The sequence below is a fragment of the Homarus americanus genome, unplaced genomic scaffold (assembly GCF_018991925.1).
Source record: "Homarus americanus isolate GMGI-L3 unplaced genomic scaffold, GMGI_Hamer_2.0 scaffold74, whole genome shotgun sequence".
NCBI lineage: Eukaryota > Metazoa > Arthropoda > Malacostraca > Decapoda > Nephropidae > Homarus > Homarus americanus.
The window spans coordinates 3,679,107-3,696,952 of NW_024716951.1; the positions used below are offsets into that span (position 1 = coordinate 3,679,107).

At 37.1% G+C, this 17,846-nt stretch overlaps 1 protein-coding gene across 2 annotated transcripts in view; it reads right to left on the reverse strand.

Moving 5' to 3' along the window:
* Positions 1-1,924: 1,924 nt before the first annotated feature.
* The window catches only part of LOC121858646, a 34,974-nt gene continuing 19,052 nt past the window's right edge, over positions 1,925-17,846 (reverse strand). For both annotated transcript variants that reach the window (XM_042355184.1, XM_042355183.1), the window contains exons 4-5: positions 16,752-16,843; positions 1,925-8,647 (exon numbers count right to left, since the gene is read on the reverse strand). In XM_042355184.1, coding sequence (XP_042211118.1) covers positions 3,237-8,647; positions 16,752-16,843 — 5,503 coding nt within the window. In that variant the 3' untranslated portion in view covers positions 1,925-3,236. The remainder of the gene's footprint in view (positions 8,648-16,751; positions 16,844-17,846) is intronic.

Sequence of the window (17,846 nt, forward strand, 5' to 3'; positions counted from 1 at the left end):
TTATGTCATTTTCTTTAACTTCCCTTGTTTCACTGCCATACGTCACATAAGCTGCATACATTCTTCCCTTCACTCAGAGGGAAGAACCTCTTGCTGTCAATAAATGCAAAAACTCTCTAAACTTCCTCCAGTCACTTCTGACTCTTGCAACTGACCAGGCTTTATAGCATCCAGGTAATAGTCCAGGGACATATCCCAATAAAGTATTTTCTCCAGCCTTGCCATAGGCACATGGCTACCTGCACATACAGAACACTTAGTCATTAACAACCTGCTTTCTGTCATCTACTCCATTGCACCTCTTGTGTACCCACTTACACTCATTGCACTTTATTGAGTTGTTGCCAACACATTTCTCTCAGACAGCATTTGGCTATTTTCCACTTTCCTTACCACTGATCAATACTTTTGTTTTCATGACATTCACTCTCAGGCCCTTTGACTTTATTCCCTCCTTCCAGTTCTTAATTTTTTTCACTACCATCTGCTGTTAGCACCAAGTCATCACCATACAACAACTCCCACGGCAGGTCCGTTCCTGAAGTGCCTTTAGCACTATGGTAACCAGAAGGGGGCTCCAGACCCCTCCCTACTTTCATCTCAAATTCCTCTCACAAAGTTTTGAGTTCTCATATAATGCCATAACCACTAAAAGAGTGCAGGCTCTCAATTGGCTCAGCCATGTCAATATTGTTAATATTGTCCACTCTGTATCTGTATTTTTCTGTCTAAATAAACTATTTCATATCAATATCAACAAGGTACCCATCCACTCCCAACTTACTCTTACCCACTTTTGAGAGCCTAAATCAATTTCCGGATGTAAAGAGTGCGGATTAAATTAACGTCTATGTAGGTAGAGCCAACACATTTGATCTCTCTCCCAGCCCTAAAGCTCTATGTTATCATGGATCCATTGTGAGTCTGGCCATTGGGAGTGTAAATAGTTTTGATTGTTGCTCTTTTTCATTTTGACTAATATAAATAAATGATATCTTTATATATCAAGCAATTTTGTATTATTACTTGTACAGTACTATAGTACTGACTTTTTCCATAAATTACCTCATATACATATGGTTTGATTCTCCCAAGCTCTAACTTGGAAATAATGTTCTGAAAATTATCTCTTTTTCAAAATACTATAGAGGAATAGCTCTTAAAAGTATTGTTACAATACTCACTCTTCTATAGAAAAATTTTACTATAAAACAAAATCTAAAATCTCTTAAGTGGTTAAAAAATCCAGAGAGTTTTCTGCACCACACACTGAACTTACCAGTACCATGCACTGATTGTTGATCAGCAAATCACTGCTCACTTAGCCCATTTTAAATGCCCCCCACAGCTGTGGTACTAACTATTTTTGTTATTTTTTCCCCTTAACGTGTAGAAAAAATTCTGGTAATGCGGCCAAACAGTCAGGAAAAGCATCAATTTGGATGTAAAAATTCCAGCTCGTGTGTGGAGGTCGGTGTGTTAGGGTGATTCTGGTCATAGCTTTGGTTTGGCTAAGTCAACAAGAATGCAGGCAAGACACAGGCTTCTGTTCAATCCACCACCTCATTAACAGCAACCAAGACAACTCATTCAAGGCACATTTGACTGAAGAAAATGAAGTGCCCGTTGGACTCCGTGTAGGAGTAGGGTCATGCCATGAGTGACACCAGGCTGTGGTCAATCTTTCACAAGTTGACTAAATGCGCTTAATGTATCTTTTATGTCCATATTATTATTACTATTCTTTTCTTTTTATAGAATGCCTTCACATATTTATCATGTGTACAGTATCATTATTAGTTCTATTACTGATACTCATATATTGATTACAGTAAGAATTAATGCTGTCAAAAACACATCTACAGTAGAATACAGTACAGTACAATGTACCAAAATGATGAATCAGAGATAAACTAAGAAAAAATTCATGCATCTCCATTTATTCTTATATTATTGTTTAGTACAAAAATGTATTTTATAAATAATATGAAAAGACAAACTTACACACAGCACAGTCTTATAACTAAGTGACGGAAAAGAGTAGCCAACAACAAGTGTTGGGTATTTACGCCTAAATACAGGAAAGACGAAGAAACAAAAAAATATATATATAATGATTATCTGTAAATATGTGCTGCTGTTGTCCATATGAAGCAGAAAAATGAGTGAAGTGTCTCCACAATGCAGTATCCATGCACAAAAAAATATAAGACTTTCCCGAGAGCACAGAAGTGTCGTCAGTGTCGGGGCTGTGCTTCCAGGAATCTCCTCAAACTCACTGTACAGGTTAAATCTGACTTGTTTTGAGATCAAGAGACATTTAGATACAATATCTAAAATAATTCCTACAATAACAAATTTCTACATCTAAGCAGGTTTTGATAGAAATATATCCATATTACTGGATCCAAAATTACATAGTTCACAAATCCTTAATATGCACATTTGTGAGGATGCCACATTTCACTATAGAACTATAATGCAATACTGCATACAGGACATTACCTCCAAGCAGAGAGCAACCACAAATAACACACAAAATTACTAACTCGAGAATTCCTAGGGGTGTATTGGGAACTGTTTGCTAACATTTGCAAAATTCTGTGAACAGAACTTAGGCAAAATTCCCTTTGAAATTCAACTGTTGTAAAATCAATCATTATAAATAATATGAATAAATAGAAAGAATAAGTTTTCTACAAAATTAACAAATGAAACTTAGTGCAAGAGCCAGTATGAGCAACTTGAGCCCAGTCCCTAATTTTCTAGAACCCTATTTTATGTCATTTATGTTCCCAGAAAGATTTAAATCTCAATTATTCATTCTAGACTAACAATAACAAATATACACACTAATATATTATACAACTTTAGGTCAGTCTACAATAAATATTTTGATTTTTCTTCAAATTCAACTAAACTGTAGATACAAACTGGAAACTCCTAACTCAAAGATACTGCCCAGAGTTTTATGAGAATTATTGTGAAATGTAACATTCACAATAACAAGTAATTTACAATTTTAATTCTCTTCCATCACATACAATGTACAGTACTGGTCCTTTGAAAAATAAACCTATATTGTGATATTCACAAAAATGCCCACGACTTGCTGTATGGTGCCACCATTCACCCACTTACAGCCTGTCAATATTATTGCATGTAATGAAATAAAATAATTATTAACCAGTCACAACCTTTATACTGACTATCAGTTATCTCATCTTTATGATCATTCAGTTTAAAATCCCTGCTTCAAAAGTTTCTCTCATAGACTTGAGCATATAATTCTTCCTAATGGCACTATCAACTTCAGACATTTCTTTCAGTATCTCCTCCAATGCTGAGACTGCTTTTAAGGCTTCTTGACGGGTGCCACTAATGCTAATACTTTCTGTGGTCTGATGATGTTTGGCTATTGTCTCCAAAACAGATGACATCCTTGTGCAGTGTGGGGAAGCTAAAATCTCTTGTAGCTTTATGGCACTACTGCTGGAGGAATTTGTTGAGATGGGACTAGCATTAATGGATTCCTGTTGTTTTGCATCGAGGTGGAGTATGGTTGACCCTTGATACATAGTTGCAGACGATACCAATGACCTAACCGATTCAATACCTAGGTTGTAGTAAGTGACCAATGCACACACCTCAAGCACTGCCTGCTGCTGGCAGCGGTGAGCAAACTGTTGCAATAAGTGATGTTTTTTTGACGTATCTTGATCAGTAACTTCGTATTCACAAATGGAACACCGCTGATTAACATCAACTTTTGCAGGAGGAAAATCAAATAATTCACCATTCACTAACCTCCCATTGACCTGAGATTCTTTTTTGGTTCTTGGACTACCTCTTGCAGTTATAGGCACTACTTTTTGTATATTACCAACATTTTTTACATTTTCTTTCAATTTACTTTCACTCAAATCTGCATCAATTTTCTCAGTATGATCTGAAAATGATGTCACACCACCATCCTTTAGTGGGGAAGTAGAGGCCACGTCTTCATCACCGGCAACATTTTCCTTGCTACTTCTACGACCTGTCACAACAGCCTTGCGTGGAGGTGTTTCGGCAATTAATATTATATCACTGCTATCAACCACTTTCTCAGGAAGGCGAGTATCAAGAGGAACTGAATTTCTACTTGCTTTCTTTAGTGATCGGCTATCCTGTCGATTTGATGCTCGCTTATACTTGACCAAACGGCATGAAGTTGTGTGTTTTCGCTGGGTACCTTTCAGGGCAAAAGTTAAATGGCAGTGTGGACACTCAAAAAGATGGTCTTCTGCTTCCATAAGACTCATCTCAAAGGCAATAGTAACACAATCCTGCTGGTGATCTTCTAGTGAGGCAACAGACCCAAACCTTAATCCACAATCAATACACATAAGTTCATTAATTTCCATTTTGTTATTACTTCCACTTTTCTTTCTTTTATTACTTTCACAATTCTTTTTTGGCGGGTTACTAAGATTAACAAGTGGTTGACCAACGTTTTTTACTGGATTGGCCAACTCATGTACGTCTTTGGATGGCACTCCGGATGTTGATGCCGCTCTTTTTCTTTTTTCTGGCTTCTTTTGTGATGCACTGACTCTCAATTCTTTTACTTCACTTGCAGCAATAACTTCTGGTGGTGGATCTGGCATGCCAAATGATTTAGTTTTCAACAAGATTTCTTGCGTTGACTTAATTCTCCTCTTTCTTGGCTGTGGAGGCTTCTTGGGTCTACCTTTTGAAGGAGGCAACTGTTGTTCGGTATTCAGTGATGATATACCAACATCCTCACCTTGGACTTCATCAGTCATTAATCTTAACTCTGGTGGAGACTGAGTTTCTTGCAGCTGCACTAGCACAGATGACCTGGTGGGAATGTCTTTTATTTTCTCGACTGATGATCGACGTCGCTTGATCTTAGCAGGCACTTGCTGGGAGAGGGTCACACCTCCTTCACCATTAATATCACTCTCAGGAAGATCTGAGGTGCCTCCTATATCTGGCTTAAAAATATTCATTGGTTCTAAAACTGGCATTGTGTTAGGTATTAAAGAATTGGCAGTTGTTTTAGAGGACTTAGCCACTTTTGTCTTACCCTCTGAACTATCATGGTTTTGTTGGAGAGAAGGTTTCAGCACTTGTTTGGCTCTTATTCTCTTCTGGGTTGTTCCTTTCTCTTTGGGCTGATGATTCAAGTGACAATTTTCATGGTCTATACCTTTTACTTTTGAAACTTTAATTAAACTTGGCATACTTACATCCTTTTCAGTATCTTTGTCAGAGGTGGTTAAGGGTATTTTTTTCAGCTTCTTCGGTGGTTTAGGTACATCTGACAATTCTGATTCACTAGCAGTGCTACCTGTATTCATTTCTATTATTGATTTCATCAGATCTAATTTCTTCCTTGGTTTTTTAACTGTTGTTTTACTTCTACCAGTCTTCTTAGCAGGCAGTGGGACAAACCCTTCAAAACTTGAAGATTCAGAATCATGACCAACTGATTCCTTTATCAACGAATCTTGATTTTTTGCTGTTAAAACTGTTTTCCCCTTCAGTAAGGGTTTCTTTAATTTTTGTAGTCCAACATCTCGTGTTGAACCTTTGTTGCTTTTCCTTGTGTTTGATGCTGCTTTTTTCTTATTATTGCTTTGTAGAGCAAGAGCGGAGAGTGGAAGATCATCTTCATCATCATCATCATCAGTTATATTTAGTGAAAGATTCTTAACATTATTTGTGTCCTGACTGAAAGAATCCAAAACTGCAGGAATAATTTTCTTTTTCTTTTTTCTTTTTGCTGTTGAAGGTAAAGTCACTGAGCTATCTTCAACCATTTTTCCTTTGAGGTCATCAAGTGGGTGTTGAAGAATGGCATTAGCTGATGAGTGAGACTTTGGTGGTTTCTTTTTCTTTGTCACTTTCCCAACAATATTTTCAACTTCAAGGGTAGACTCCTCACCCGCTGGAGCTAACATTGTATTTAACGTCATGTTCTTTTTCTTAGAGACTGGAAGAGCCATTACTTGTGAATTACTTGGCAGCCCTGGTACTGATGTTACTTGTACACTAGTCTGCAGTGCTTCACTATAACCCTCTTGCGATTTTACAGTCCTTTTCTTTTGTATTTTCTCTGTATGGAGATAACCATCTGTTTGCAGAGCCACACTGGAAGTATTCTGTAAGGTAACACACTTCTGCTTCTGAACAGATTCTTCAACTCCTAGAAGCATTTGAGTCACAATTTCATCTTTAACTAGAGATTTTGCAATCATTTCTTGACACTCTTCCTTAGCCTTTTCAACATACACTTTTGGTTGCACCTGCTTAACACCTTTCTTTTTCTTCTGAAGTTTCCCAACAATACCTGGTTCTTCTTCCAGTACAGTAGTACTAGAAGACAACTGATCAGGTAAAGTCGCACTTTTCTTTTTCTTTGACACTTTGTTCACAGTTTTGTCTTCTTTCCCCTCAAGGTTAACACTAGAAATATTCAAAGACTTCATATTTTCTTTCATCTTTGGTAATTTTACTTCACTTTCAATGCTGTCTTCTTTCCCCTCAACATTTTCACTATCAGTATTCATCATGTTGTCATTGTTTTTTCCCTTTGTAATTTTTACTTCATTGTCTATAGTATCACTACTTGGGACAGACAAAAAGGGCACATTTGTCTCTTTATCATTACCAGGGTCTTCAAGTTCCACCTCCTCCTCCAGCTTCTCTTCTGAACAACTGTCTTCACTGTATAGTGTATCTGTCAGAGGAGTACTACTCTCTCTGGTGTTGCTTCTTGTGCCTTTTCTCTTTTTCCTGGGAGACCAAGGAACTCTTTCTACAATGCTATCCACCTCCTTCTCAGACACATCATCCTCGGTTTCAGATGAACTCTCAAAGGGAACATATGTATAGTCATCTTGATTCTCATAGTTGGCAACTTTTCTTTTTCTTTTTGATGTGATTGGTAACTCTTCTGAAAACTCTTCTTCTTCCTTCTCCAAGTAATCTACTTTTTTTTGCTTTATATCATCTACGTCATCTAAATCAGAGTTGTCATCCTCTTTTTTGCCTGAAGAAAAGCAAGTACGGAATGAGTAGCGAGTATTTATTGGAATTCTCTTGTTCCTTAGTCCCATCCTTCCCCCACAACGCCTTCCACTCCGGAAATTCCGAATCACTTCGGGCTCAGAGTCATCAGAATCCTCACTGTCTTCACTAGAGGAATAATAAACTTGTTTCCTTGTCTTTGGTAACTGACTAACCACCATTTCTTTTATTTCCATCTCCTTAACTTCAGGAACTTCTTGTATGTTAGACTTTGTTCCTTGGGGAAGACTTAGTGTTTCATCTTCAAATAGGTCCACTTCAGTTTTTATAAACTGATGAACCTCTGTGCTTTTCATTGCCTCTAAATTCTTTTTCTCCACCTCAGCCTCTTTTGTGTCCAACCCTGGATTAACTACTGGTGCTGGTATATCTTTAATTTTCTTAGGCCTTGACTTTTTTTCTACCACTAAACTTTTAAGAAGGCCTCCAGGTGCCTGCAGGTCAACATTCTCCCCCTCACGCCCAGATTCTGAGTCAATGGACTTTCTAGTTTTACCACTCACTTTCTTTGGAGGCTTTTTATCCCCAGGTTTCTCTATCATTCCAATATTTTTACTTAATACCGACTTGATTTTTGTTCCAATGCTCTTTTTACCAATGCTCTGTTTTCCCGTAACAGCTTTGTCTTTCTTGACCATTCCCTCCTTTTCCATTGGTCCTGAGGACTTGATTCCATTCTGCTTTGCATAATTTTCAATAGCTTTTGTAGAAGGGACATTCTTAATAGCTTTACTGCACACTTTCTTGGCTGGTGGCTGCTTCAATTTAACTCCACTAATTTTTTTATGAGGCTGTGTTTCGTTGCTAATATTTTCTTTTTGCTTCTTGGTTTTCTTTATTTTGTCGATAACTCCATTAATTTTCTTTTCTGTCTGTGACTTCTTGCCAGTGTGAGAACCTTGTTTATCACCTTCTTCCTGCTTTGTCTTTTTCTTGCTGCTCTTTACATCACTAACAATAATATCAACTCCTGAGACAGGCACACCATATGGCTTGCTTACCACACTCTCTGCTATATTTTCATGAACACTTACACTTGTAGCAACTTTTTTAACATTTTTCTTAGATTTCTCTTTAACTGTGGGCTCATCATCAGTAGTGCCACTAGCTTTAGATTCTTTAACACTATCTAAACTAACTTTCTTTACACTACTCTTTTTTCCTACTTGTAATTCTTCACTGTTTTGAGTTCCTTCGACTTCACTTTTAGTGTCTTTTTCACTCTTACCGACATTTTTCATATACTCCCTTTTCTCTTCTTCTTTAATACTAAAATTTTCTTTAACTCTATCACTATGTCTAGTCTTCCTCAGTCTTCTGGTCTCTAATGCCTTTTTCCTCAGCTTCATCCTCACAGTGCGTCTACCGGGAAGTCTAAACGTGTTACTACCGGAACCTCGGGATCCTGTAATTATGGCCTTGAGTCGGTTCTTCAGCTCCAGGTTATCAATAGAGCCCACTGCCAGCTCCAGGCGCCTCTTCACTCCACAAGAATGGATGGAGGTTGTAGATGTCCGGTCATTTTGAGGGGTGCTGAGGCCAGATGACCCTGAAAGCATAATACTGTGTAATATTTCATTTTTCACTGGTTATGGTTTTTTAAAGTAGGTAGGTCAGACAGCACAAACAACAGATACACAGTGGATGAAGAAGATCCCCAAATGGATCCTACAGTAAATATTATTATATACGTAGATGACCAGGGCCGGATTTACCTACTGTGGGCCCCAGGCCAAACTCATCAGTGGGCCCCCAAATTTATAGAAGATACTGACTGGCTGAGCGAGCTGTCAGCAAACCAACGGTAACCCTGACACGTACTGAACGTGAAACGATCCTGTCCTTCACACGTCAAGGCGCTGAAGGTTTCTTGAACTTTATTCTCTTTCTCTCTGTCTCTCTCTCTCTCTCTCTCCAGTATATATGTATGTACAAGGTATAGATATAGATAGATCGACGGTGGGACACGGACATTTAAAAAATGTATATATATATATATATGTATTTTTTATTATCTTATTTTATCTTATTTTCTTCATTTTACTATCGGGCCTAGTCTGTGGCCCACCTGAGAACCACCCCATGGCCCACCAGTGGGCCATGATCCACCAGTTGAAGACCACTGCAGGCCTATACTTATTGTACAGGGGCCCTTATGGTTGTGAATATATTATATAATGAAATACTCGGTGTACACTTGAAACAAGGTTATACACTGGCACGCTGAGCGACAAATTAGTTTCAGTGGGCCCCCAGATACCGGTGGGCCCTAGGCCAATGGCCTATTGGTAAATCCGGCCCTGTAGATGACACTAAAAAGTTTCCAAGAGATTAATAAGCAGAAAAGGCTCCAGACAGAAGATTGTGGAAGCATATGAAGGCAGCATTCATCTATAAACTGTGATGTGTTTTATATATGAATAAAGAAAAGAAATTTGCTGTAAACTTAAAAGAACACTTATTACCAGTACTGTACTTCATCTTAAGAGACAGTCACATGTTTCCTTAAGAGAATGCGACAGTAAAACTTTCCCAGTGGCTAACCTAACCATTCACCTGACCAAATTATTTCTCTCTATACATGGCCTGCCTATAGCTTGGATGGCCATTATGTAAATATGGTATACAAAAGATTAACAAAACAACAAATGTGACTATTCTTATGACTTGAAAACAATAAGCAAATAACAACCATAAGAAAGCATATAGCATAATGCTGTGGATATGAGTGATTTATTGAGATGGTTGCATATGTTTTCTCTCTCACAACCATTCAACTACTGTCCCTTCATGCATATTTCATTTAATAATGTTTAATTTCATCTCTAAAATAACACCATTACACTGTTACTTGATAAAGGTATGCTTGGCTAATCACTGGCAACTTTTTTCTACCCATTATGCATGATTTAGGGCAATTTTTACGGAAATATAGTAAACAACTTTTGCTACAAGCATCTCTATGTACACTATCTAGTAGGCTCTAGATGACCACACATGATTTGAATATTTTCTTATGTATCTTAAAATATATTGTAAAAAAAACATTTATATTTTCAAATGAACATTCAATATTTCTCTAAACACAACTATAATATGTACAGACAATTTTAGACAGTTTGCCGTTTTAACCCTTTCTCTGTGAATCCCGAATAGACAGCTGTACACCCAGTGCGAAGGAAAAGTTGAAAAATAAAAGACCTTCCAAAGATGTGTCATGCATTGTAAAAACAAAACAAAAAATACAGTATATTTGACACACACAACTACGTATACCATATTTTATGTCACATGAGACATAGCCTCATTTCAGCAGGGAATATTTAGGAAAAGAACTGTTTAGTATACAGTATGCCCGGAAAATTTGCGGATTTTTATTTCGCGGTCCTCTATTATTCGCGGATGTCACCAAGAATGTCTGTGGGTAGTTTTAAAGTTGCCGGCATTTTTGCGGCTGGGACAGGGAGCCATTTGTTCTAGGGACAGTAATTTCCTTTACCTGTATTGTATATACAGGTACAGTATTTGTGTGTGTGTGTCTACACACACACACACACACACACACATATACAATACAGGTGTACAGGTAAAAGAAATAATTGTCCTGAGGGCAAACACATAAAAGGAATATACATTTCTTTGTTCACAAGTAAAAATGTACCCCCCCCCCACCCCCAAGTTCAGCAAATGTTATTTGCGGATTTGGCGATTCGCGGCCATTTTGAGAACCCAACCCCCGCAAATTTGAAGGGCCTACTGTATTTAAGTATTTAATGTTTTCTCCTATTAATATGGAACATGATGCAGTAAGTGTATAAATGAAATAAATTTTCAACAATAATACCCCCCCACAGTGCTCTTAAAATGAGGCTAAAATACCATAAAATTATAGTTTTGACACCATCCTTGTTGATATGTTATTACCAAATTGTTGTTATGATCACTACTCGTTGTACTAATGTCCATCCTACGGTAAGCACCGCAAAGACCCCAAATGGCAACTGAATACTCATCTTCGTTGTACACCAATAGATGGCATTACATGGTGATGGCTATTGGCATTTCTTTCAAAAGCTAAAGGATGATTTATAATAAAAATTATAAATAAATGTGGCAGGTATGACATTTATATATACTGTAGTAATGCTTGCAAGAGTTCAGAAACAGTTACTGATCAGTTGGGAAAAGTTGTGTGCCGTAAACACGATTATCATCTCGGGGTTATCCAGCTTTAATATTTACAATATACTGTAATTCCTCTTTTAATTAATTAAAAGTAATGATGATGATGTACCGTAATAATAATAATAATATATTTAAGTAAACAATAAAATCTTTATTCGGGAGTTAGGCTACTGGAGACAGCATGGGGGATTCATCAGCCTGCAGGAGACCTGCTACTTCACAAACTGAACACAGTGATTTTTATAGCCATTTTTTAAGTGCATCTTATATGCCGTAAATACAGAACAAGCAAACACATTTTTTTTCATCTTCAGAGTTAAGTGAATTTACAGTAACTGACAGAGGAGCTTATACACAATAATGTTATATCTGACACTGTCATAGTCAGGTGGGATTACCTGGATAGGGAATTAGCGGTACTGTATTCAGGTAATCTAACCCGAATGCACGTCTGTTACTGGCCCTGACTGAGAAGACACTGGCAGGCATAGAGGTAATTTGTGGGTCGGGTCTCGTGGCCACCTCCTTACATGCCAGTTGATCAAACAGGATTAGTCTATCTGACAAATAGTTTCAAACTATGGGTGCAAAAATTATTACCATATACAGTGCGGCAATTGCACTGACATTTTTTACTGCATAGAGTGCGGCAATCGCATTGAAAGGGTTAATGTACAAAAAAAATAATAATAAATAAATTGAGGCAATACAGTGACCCCTCGTTTAACAAACGCCTCGGTTAACGAAATTTCGGTTAACGAACTGCCTTCCATAAGGATCTTCAATTCGGTTAACGATTTCTTACGAACCGACTTCAACATGTTTTCGCTTGCACTGACCAGGCAACCAGCTTTAGTATCAGTCCGCCAATAAATTAATCGGTTCTAGGGCTTAAATTCCTTACTATTTTAGTAAATATCAAGAAGTTTATACTATTCAATAATTTTAAAAGTTTAATATTCAATTTTTTAGTCATTTTAACAATTATTGAACATAATTGAAGGTAAAATGACTGGTTTAATGCGCGGCATCCAGCCTCTTAACACAGCAAACAGGCGTTAGTCTCTCTCTGTTTTCACTGGAGGTAACATCTTGCTTGAGACTCTCTTCAACTAAATGCTTGTTTTCTGTGTTTCCAAGCAAATTATTGGTCATTTTGAAATATATTTTACATATTGACAATATATAATGCAGTGCAGTGTTGATTTAAAGAAAATAATCTTGAATTACACCAAGAGAGCTAAAATTTTATGGGTGAAATGGTGCCATGGGGTGACTTCTCTTCCACCCCAATGCCTTCTCTTCTTCCTTCTCCTCCACCCCCATTCTAAATCCCATCATCATCATCATCATCATCATCCAGGAGCTTTCTACATACACACCTCAAAGTAAGAGAACTTTTCTACCATTTTTGTTGAATTTAGGAAATTTTCGGTGAGCTGGAACCAATTACCCAAAAACCCATTGAAACAATGGTTTTGGTTAACGAACTTTTCGGTTAACGAACGACCTTCTGGAACGGATTGAGTTCGTTAACCGAGGGGTCACTGTATTGAGGTAATTTCATTAAATTGTATTGGGATAATTCTTTGTTACAGACTACGTATTATGATGGACTCGGAGCCCGACAACATAAAATTAGTATCTATGTTGCATCATGAAAAATTTGAATATTCTAAATGCTTACTGTACACTACCCCCACATTAATTCAACAAAAAAGGGGCTCTGAGCCTCCTGAATTACCAAAAAATGAGAAGTAACCGAGTTCAGAATGTTTTGACATTATTCAACAATTTTCAAATTTTTGTGTTTGATTATTCATTTGTTTTCTGTTCTGTTTTTGCACTTTATTCAGATCATTCTGAAGATTGTTCCTCATTACTCCAACCAACAAACATACTCAGTTACCATGCCTTGGCTGCCACATAAAATATTCCATCTATAATTACAGTGTACTGTGCAAACAAATATTTTATTAATGTACATAAAGTAATAATAAAGTAAATAGTACAGTGATAAATAACTGTAACATTTACATTTTAAGGTGAGGTGATAATATGCAGATGATATATAAATCCAGGGAGAATGCAAGCATCCAACATGCATGCTGCACGGGTAGTAAACAACTGGGTGCTGCCAGACATAGGGGCAGTCATGATGCATTAATAGTTTATGTGCAGTTTTATCACAAGCTGCATTAATTTTCTCACCCAAAATCTCGCAAATCTTTTAGATTTTTATTTCCATCAACACAATTAACAATATTACTTGAAAACTTGAAAACTTCTGCTTTAAAGAACTAAACAATTCGACTGATGAGGTGGCAACAGCACGTAACTTAGCGCTTGTGCTAGTGACACGCTCTTACATAATAGCAGCATGACCCAAGCCTGCTTGGGGAGTGGCGAGAGCATAGATGAATCAATGAGACTGAAATTTCAAGCCCGCCCAGGATGCCACGTGGTCAGAATTGACGAGAAGCGACAGGCCTGAATTTTCAAGCTTGGCACCATGTGACTTTTTGGAACCGTTCCATTACTTAGGATTAATTCCAAATTCAAATCTGAATTCATAAAAAAATAATAATACAAATTGAGCCAAAACCCTAATTATAATGATCAGAATTAACAAGAGTATACAGTAGAACATCGATATAACACAAAATACATTCCAGGAGAGGTCGCTTTAAATCAAATTCACACTAAATCAAAGTGTTATTTCAATGGAATAATTTAGTTTGGTACTTGAGAGAAACACAAAATTCTTAAGAATTTTATTAACTAATAAATATGAGAAAAATATATGGCGTAATGATATACTGTATACCGTAATAGTGGAGACATTCTGCTTACAGTGGCCGGCCTGACATAAATGGAGGACGTTGTTGGGTGTTAATGGATTAGTACCACAGGAACCAAATTTTACCAGGGAGTGCTGAATATTAATTCTGGTGCCCTAGATACTCTGTGGTGCTTTATACCCAAAATAGTAGGGTGCTACAGCACCTTCCCTTCCTACATGTAAGTACTGGGTGGAGTGAGCTAGGACACACCTGACCACAACAATAACAAACACCAGACTGACCAAGCATGGAGTGCGATGCAGTGAGTGTTACCCACATGGCCAAATATGCCGAGATTTTCCCAGATTATTTTATATAACTCGGCATTTCCCAAGTTATTTTTTAATAAATGCTGAGACCATATGCAGTGGTCCCTCGGTTAACGAACGGTTCGATTAACGAAATTTCGGTTTACAAATTAGCTCCCATAAGGATTTTCAGTTCGATTAACAAACAAAACTTCGATTAACAAAATCCTTACAACAAACACGTTATGTTGTGCGCATCAGGTGATCGGCTAGTCCGCCAAACATTCGTTTCCAGTGAAGTAAATATTAAGAAAGTTGGTCTCTTGAATATTTCAGCATTTTTTATATTAGAATTATTGGTCATTCTGAAATTTAGTTAACATATTGATAATATACAGTGCAGAAATTATTATGAAGCATGAAGACGGCATTAGAGCCAATGCACTCTGTAAAGAATATGGCATGTCATCATCGACTGCCTCTGCAATCAGCTGTTTGATATGTAAACAAAGCTGCCAGTAATACGACATACACACCTCAAAGTAAGTTAAAATACAGTATTATATGTTTTTTTATTTATTATTGTACAGTGGTCCCTCAGTTAACGAAATTTCGGTTAACGAATTACCTTCCATAAGAATATTCAATTCGGTTAGCGAATTCCTCTCAACATGTTTTCGCTTGCTCACCAGCTGGAATATTAGTCCGCCAATACAGTAATCAGTTCTAGGGGTTAAATTCGTTCCCATTTGAGTAAATATCAAGAAGGGTGTACTATTCAATAATTTTCCAAGTTTTATATTAAAATTTTTAGTCATTTTAACAATTATTTAACATAATTGAAGTACAGGAAACTAGTTTTTAGTCTGCCAAACAGCCACTCAACTCACCAAACAGGTATCAGTTTGTATCTCTGGTCAGTAGAGGTAACATCTTGCTTGAGACTCTCTTGAACATAAACTATTTTTACATTTTTACAGGACAATTATTGGTCATTCTGAAATTTATTTTACATATTTACAATATATAGTGCAGTGCAGTGTTAATTTAAGGAAAATAATCTTGAATTACACCTAGTGAACTTAAAATTTTATGGGTGAAATGACGGCATGAAGCATGGGGTGATTTCTCTTCCACCCCCACTTCCTTCTCTTCTCCCTTCTCCTCCACCCCCACTTCTAATTCCCATCATCATCATCATCATCAACCAGGAGCCTTCTACATACACACCTCAAAGTAAGTGTACTTTACTGCATTTATTTTTACTTTGTATGTAATTTTCGGTGAGAGCTGGAACCAATTACCCAAAATCCCATTGAAACAATGGTTTCGGTCCGAAATTTTGGAACAACGAACACCTTCTGACCGTTGTTAGAGAACCACTCACCTACTGTGCCTGGTCCCGAGAAATCCGTTCTAAAGGTTGCTCGTTAACGTCCATTGTTTCAATGGGTTTCAACAAAAAAGGTAGAAAAGTACACTTACTTTGAGGTGTATGTAGAAGGCTCCTGGAGAAAGAAGAGAAGGCATTGGGGTGGAAGAGAAGTCACCCCATGGCGCCATTTCACCCATAAAATTTTAGTTCTCTTGGTGCAATTCAAGATTATTTTCTTTAAATCAACACTGCACTGCATTATATATTGTCAATATGTAAAATAAATTTCAAAATGACCAATAATTTGCTTGCAAAAACAGAAAAAAAGCATTTAGTTGAAGAGTCTCAAGCAAGATGTTACCTCCACTGAAAAGATACAAAGACTGACGCCTGTATGGTGTGTTGAGAGGCTGGATGGCACGCATAAAACTAGTTTCATTACCTTCAATTATGTTCAATAATTGTTAAAATGAGTAAAAAATTTAATATTAAACTGTTAAAATTATTGAATAGTATAAACTTCTTGATATTTGCTAAAATGGTAAGGAATTTAAGCCCTAGAACCGATTACTGTATTGGCGGACTAATACTACAGCTGGTGGACCGCCAAATGCAAGTGAAATCATGACCAGGTTGGCTCGTAAGAAACTCGTTAATCGAGGGATTGCTCGTTAACCGAAGTTAAGAATCTTATGGAAGGTAACTCGTTCACCGAAATCTCGTTAACTGAGGCACTCGTTAACCGAGGGACCACTGTATTTCGTTTATATAATGTTTTGTGAATTCTATTAACGATATACAATACTTTTTCTGTGAGTTGGAACCAATTACCCAATATCCCACTGAAGTAATAGATTCGGTTTACAAAATTTTCAGTTAATGAACGACTCTGTAGAACGAATTGTGTTCGTTTACCAAGGGACCACTGTGTATGTATATATAAAATAAGAGATAACCACAAAACTCAATGCAGTATAATGCTAAAATGTGGTGAAAACTTACTGTCGCCAGACTTGGCCTTGAGGGGAGTACTGGGCTGGGAGTTGTTGCCATATCGGTTGTTGGGGACCCCCTGGCCTTTACGTCTCTTAAACCTGAAGATTACAAACTCTTAATTGGGAGACCCTGATACTTAGGCCACATGGAATAATAATAATCTGTACAGAACAGTACTCCACTGCAGTAATAGTTACCAAATTATATTAAACAGATCACCTGACGGTCAGACATCCTTAGTTTATTTTCACCTGCTGATTACCATGCTCATTGCTGGATGACAAAATATTTGTCATCCGTTTCACTACACATGGGAGACAGCTTAGAATGGCTAAGATCCCATACTCTGCTAAGCAAGGGGCTCAGCGTACTAACTCTAGCACACAAAGAAATGTTCATTCCCCCTATGTTTTTAACCTGATAGTAATTATTTTTTTTTTTGCACATTCTGTAGGTAGAATGGTCTGTACATGTAACTTGGTAATAAAAATTTGAAGAAAATTGCATATATCTACCATAAAATATGAGTTAAAAATAACCATAACATAGCATACAGCTCATTGGATGATAAAAGTTTTGTCATCAGACAATGAGAAGGTTAAATATCCTAGCATTTAGTAGCACTGACAACCCCAGGTTAGCAGAAAAGTATATATAGTACAAGTAACTATTAGGGTACCTAACTACAGACCCAGTATGAGCACTGTACAATGTACATATATGAATTTTGGAGTACAGTAATAAAATAAATGATGAGTGTTCAAACACAAAGGAGATATTGGTTGGGGAAGGACATTATTAAGGAAACAGAGAATGCAAAAATACTGCAAAGACAAAATATGACGGAAAAACATGCAAGGAAAATGAGTGATATCAGAATACTGTACAGTACAATATAGTGAGATTCAGATAAAGGAGTCATGAGGAGAAAACACCAGAAAAAATATTATGATTCTAGATGACAATAAAGAGTACCCCTTACATGGATACACAAATGGGGAGGTTTCACACAGATAATCTGATCTAGCCAACAGAAATTGGAGATGCTTTATAAATAGTTTCATTTTGAGAATAAGTTAGCTTCCAAAAAAAGTGACTACC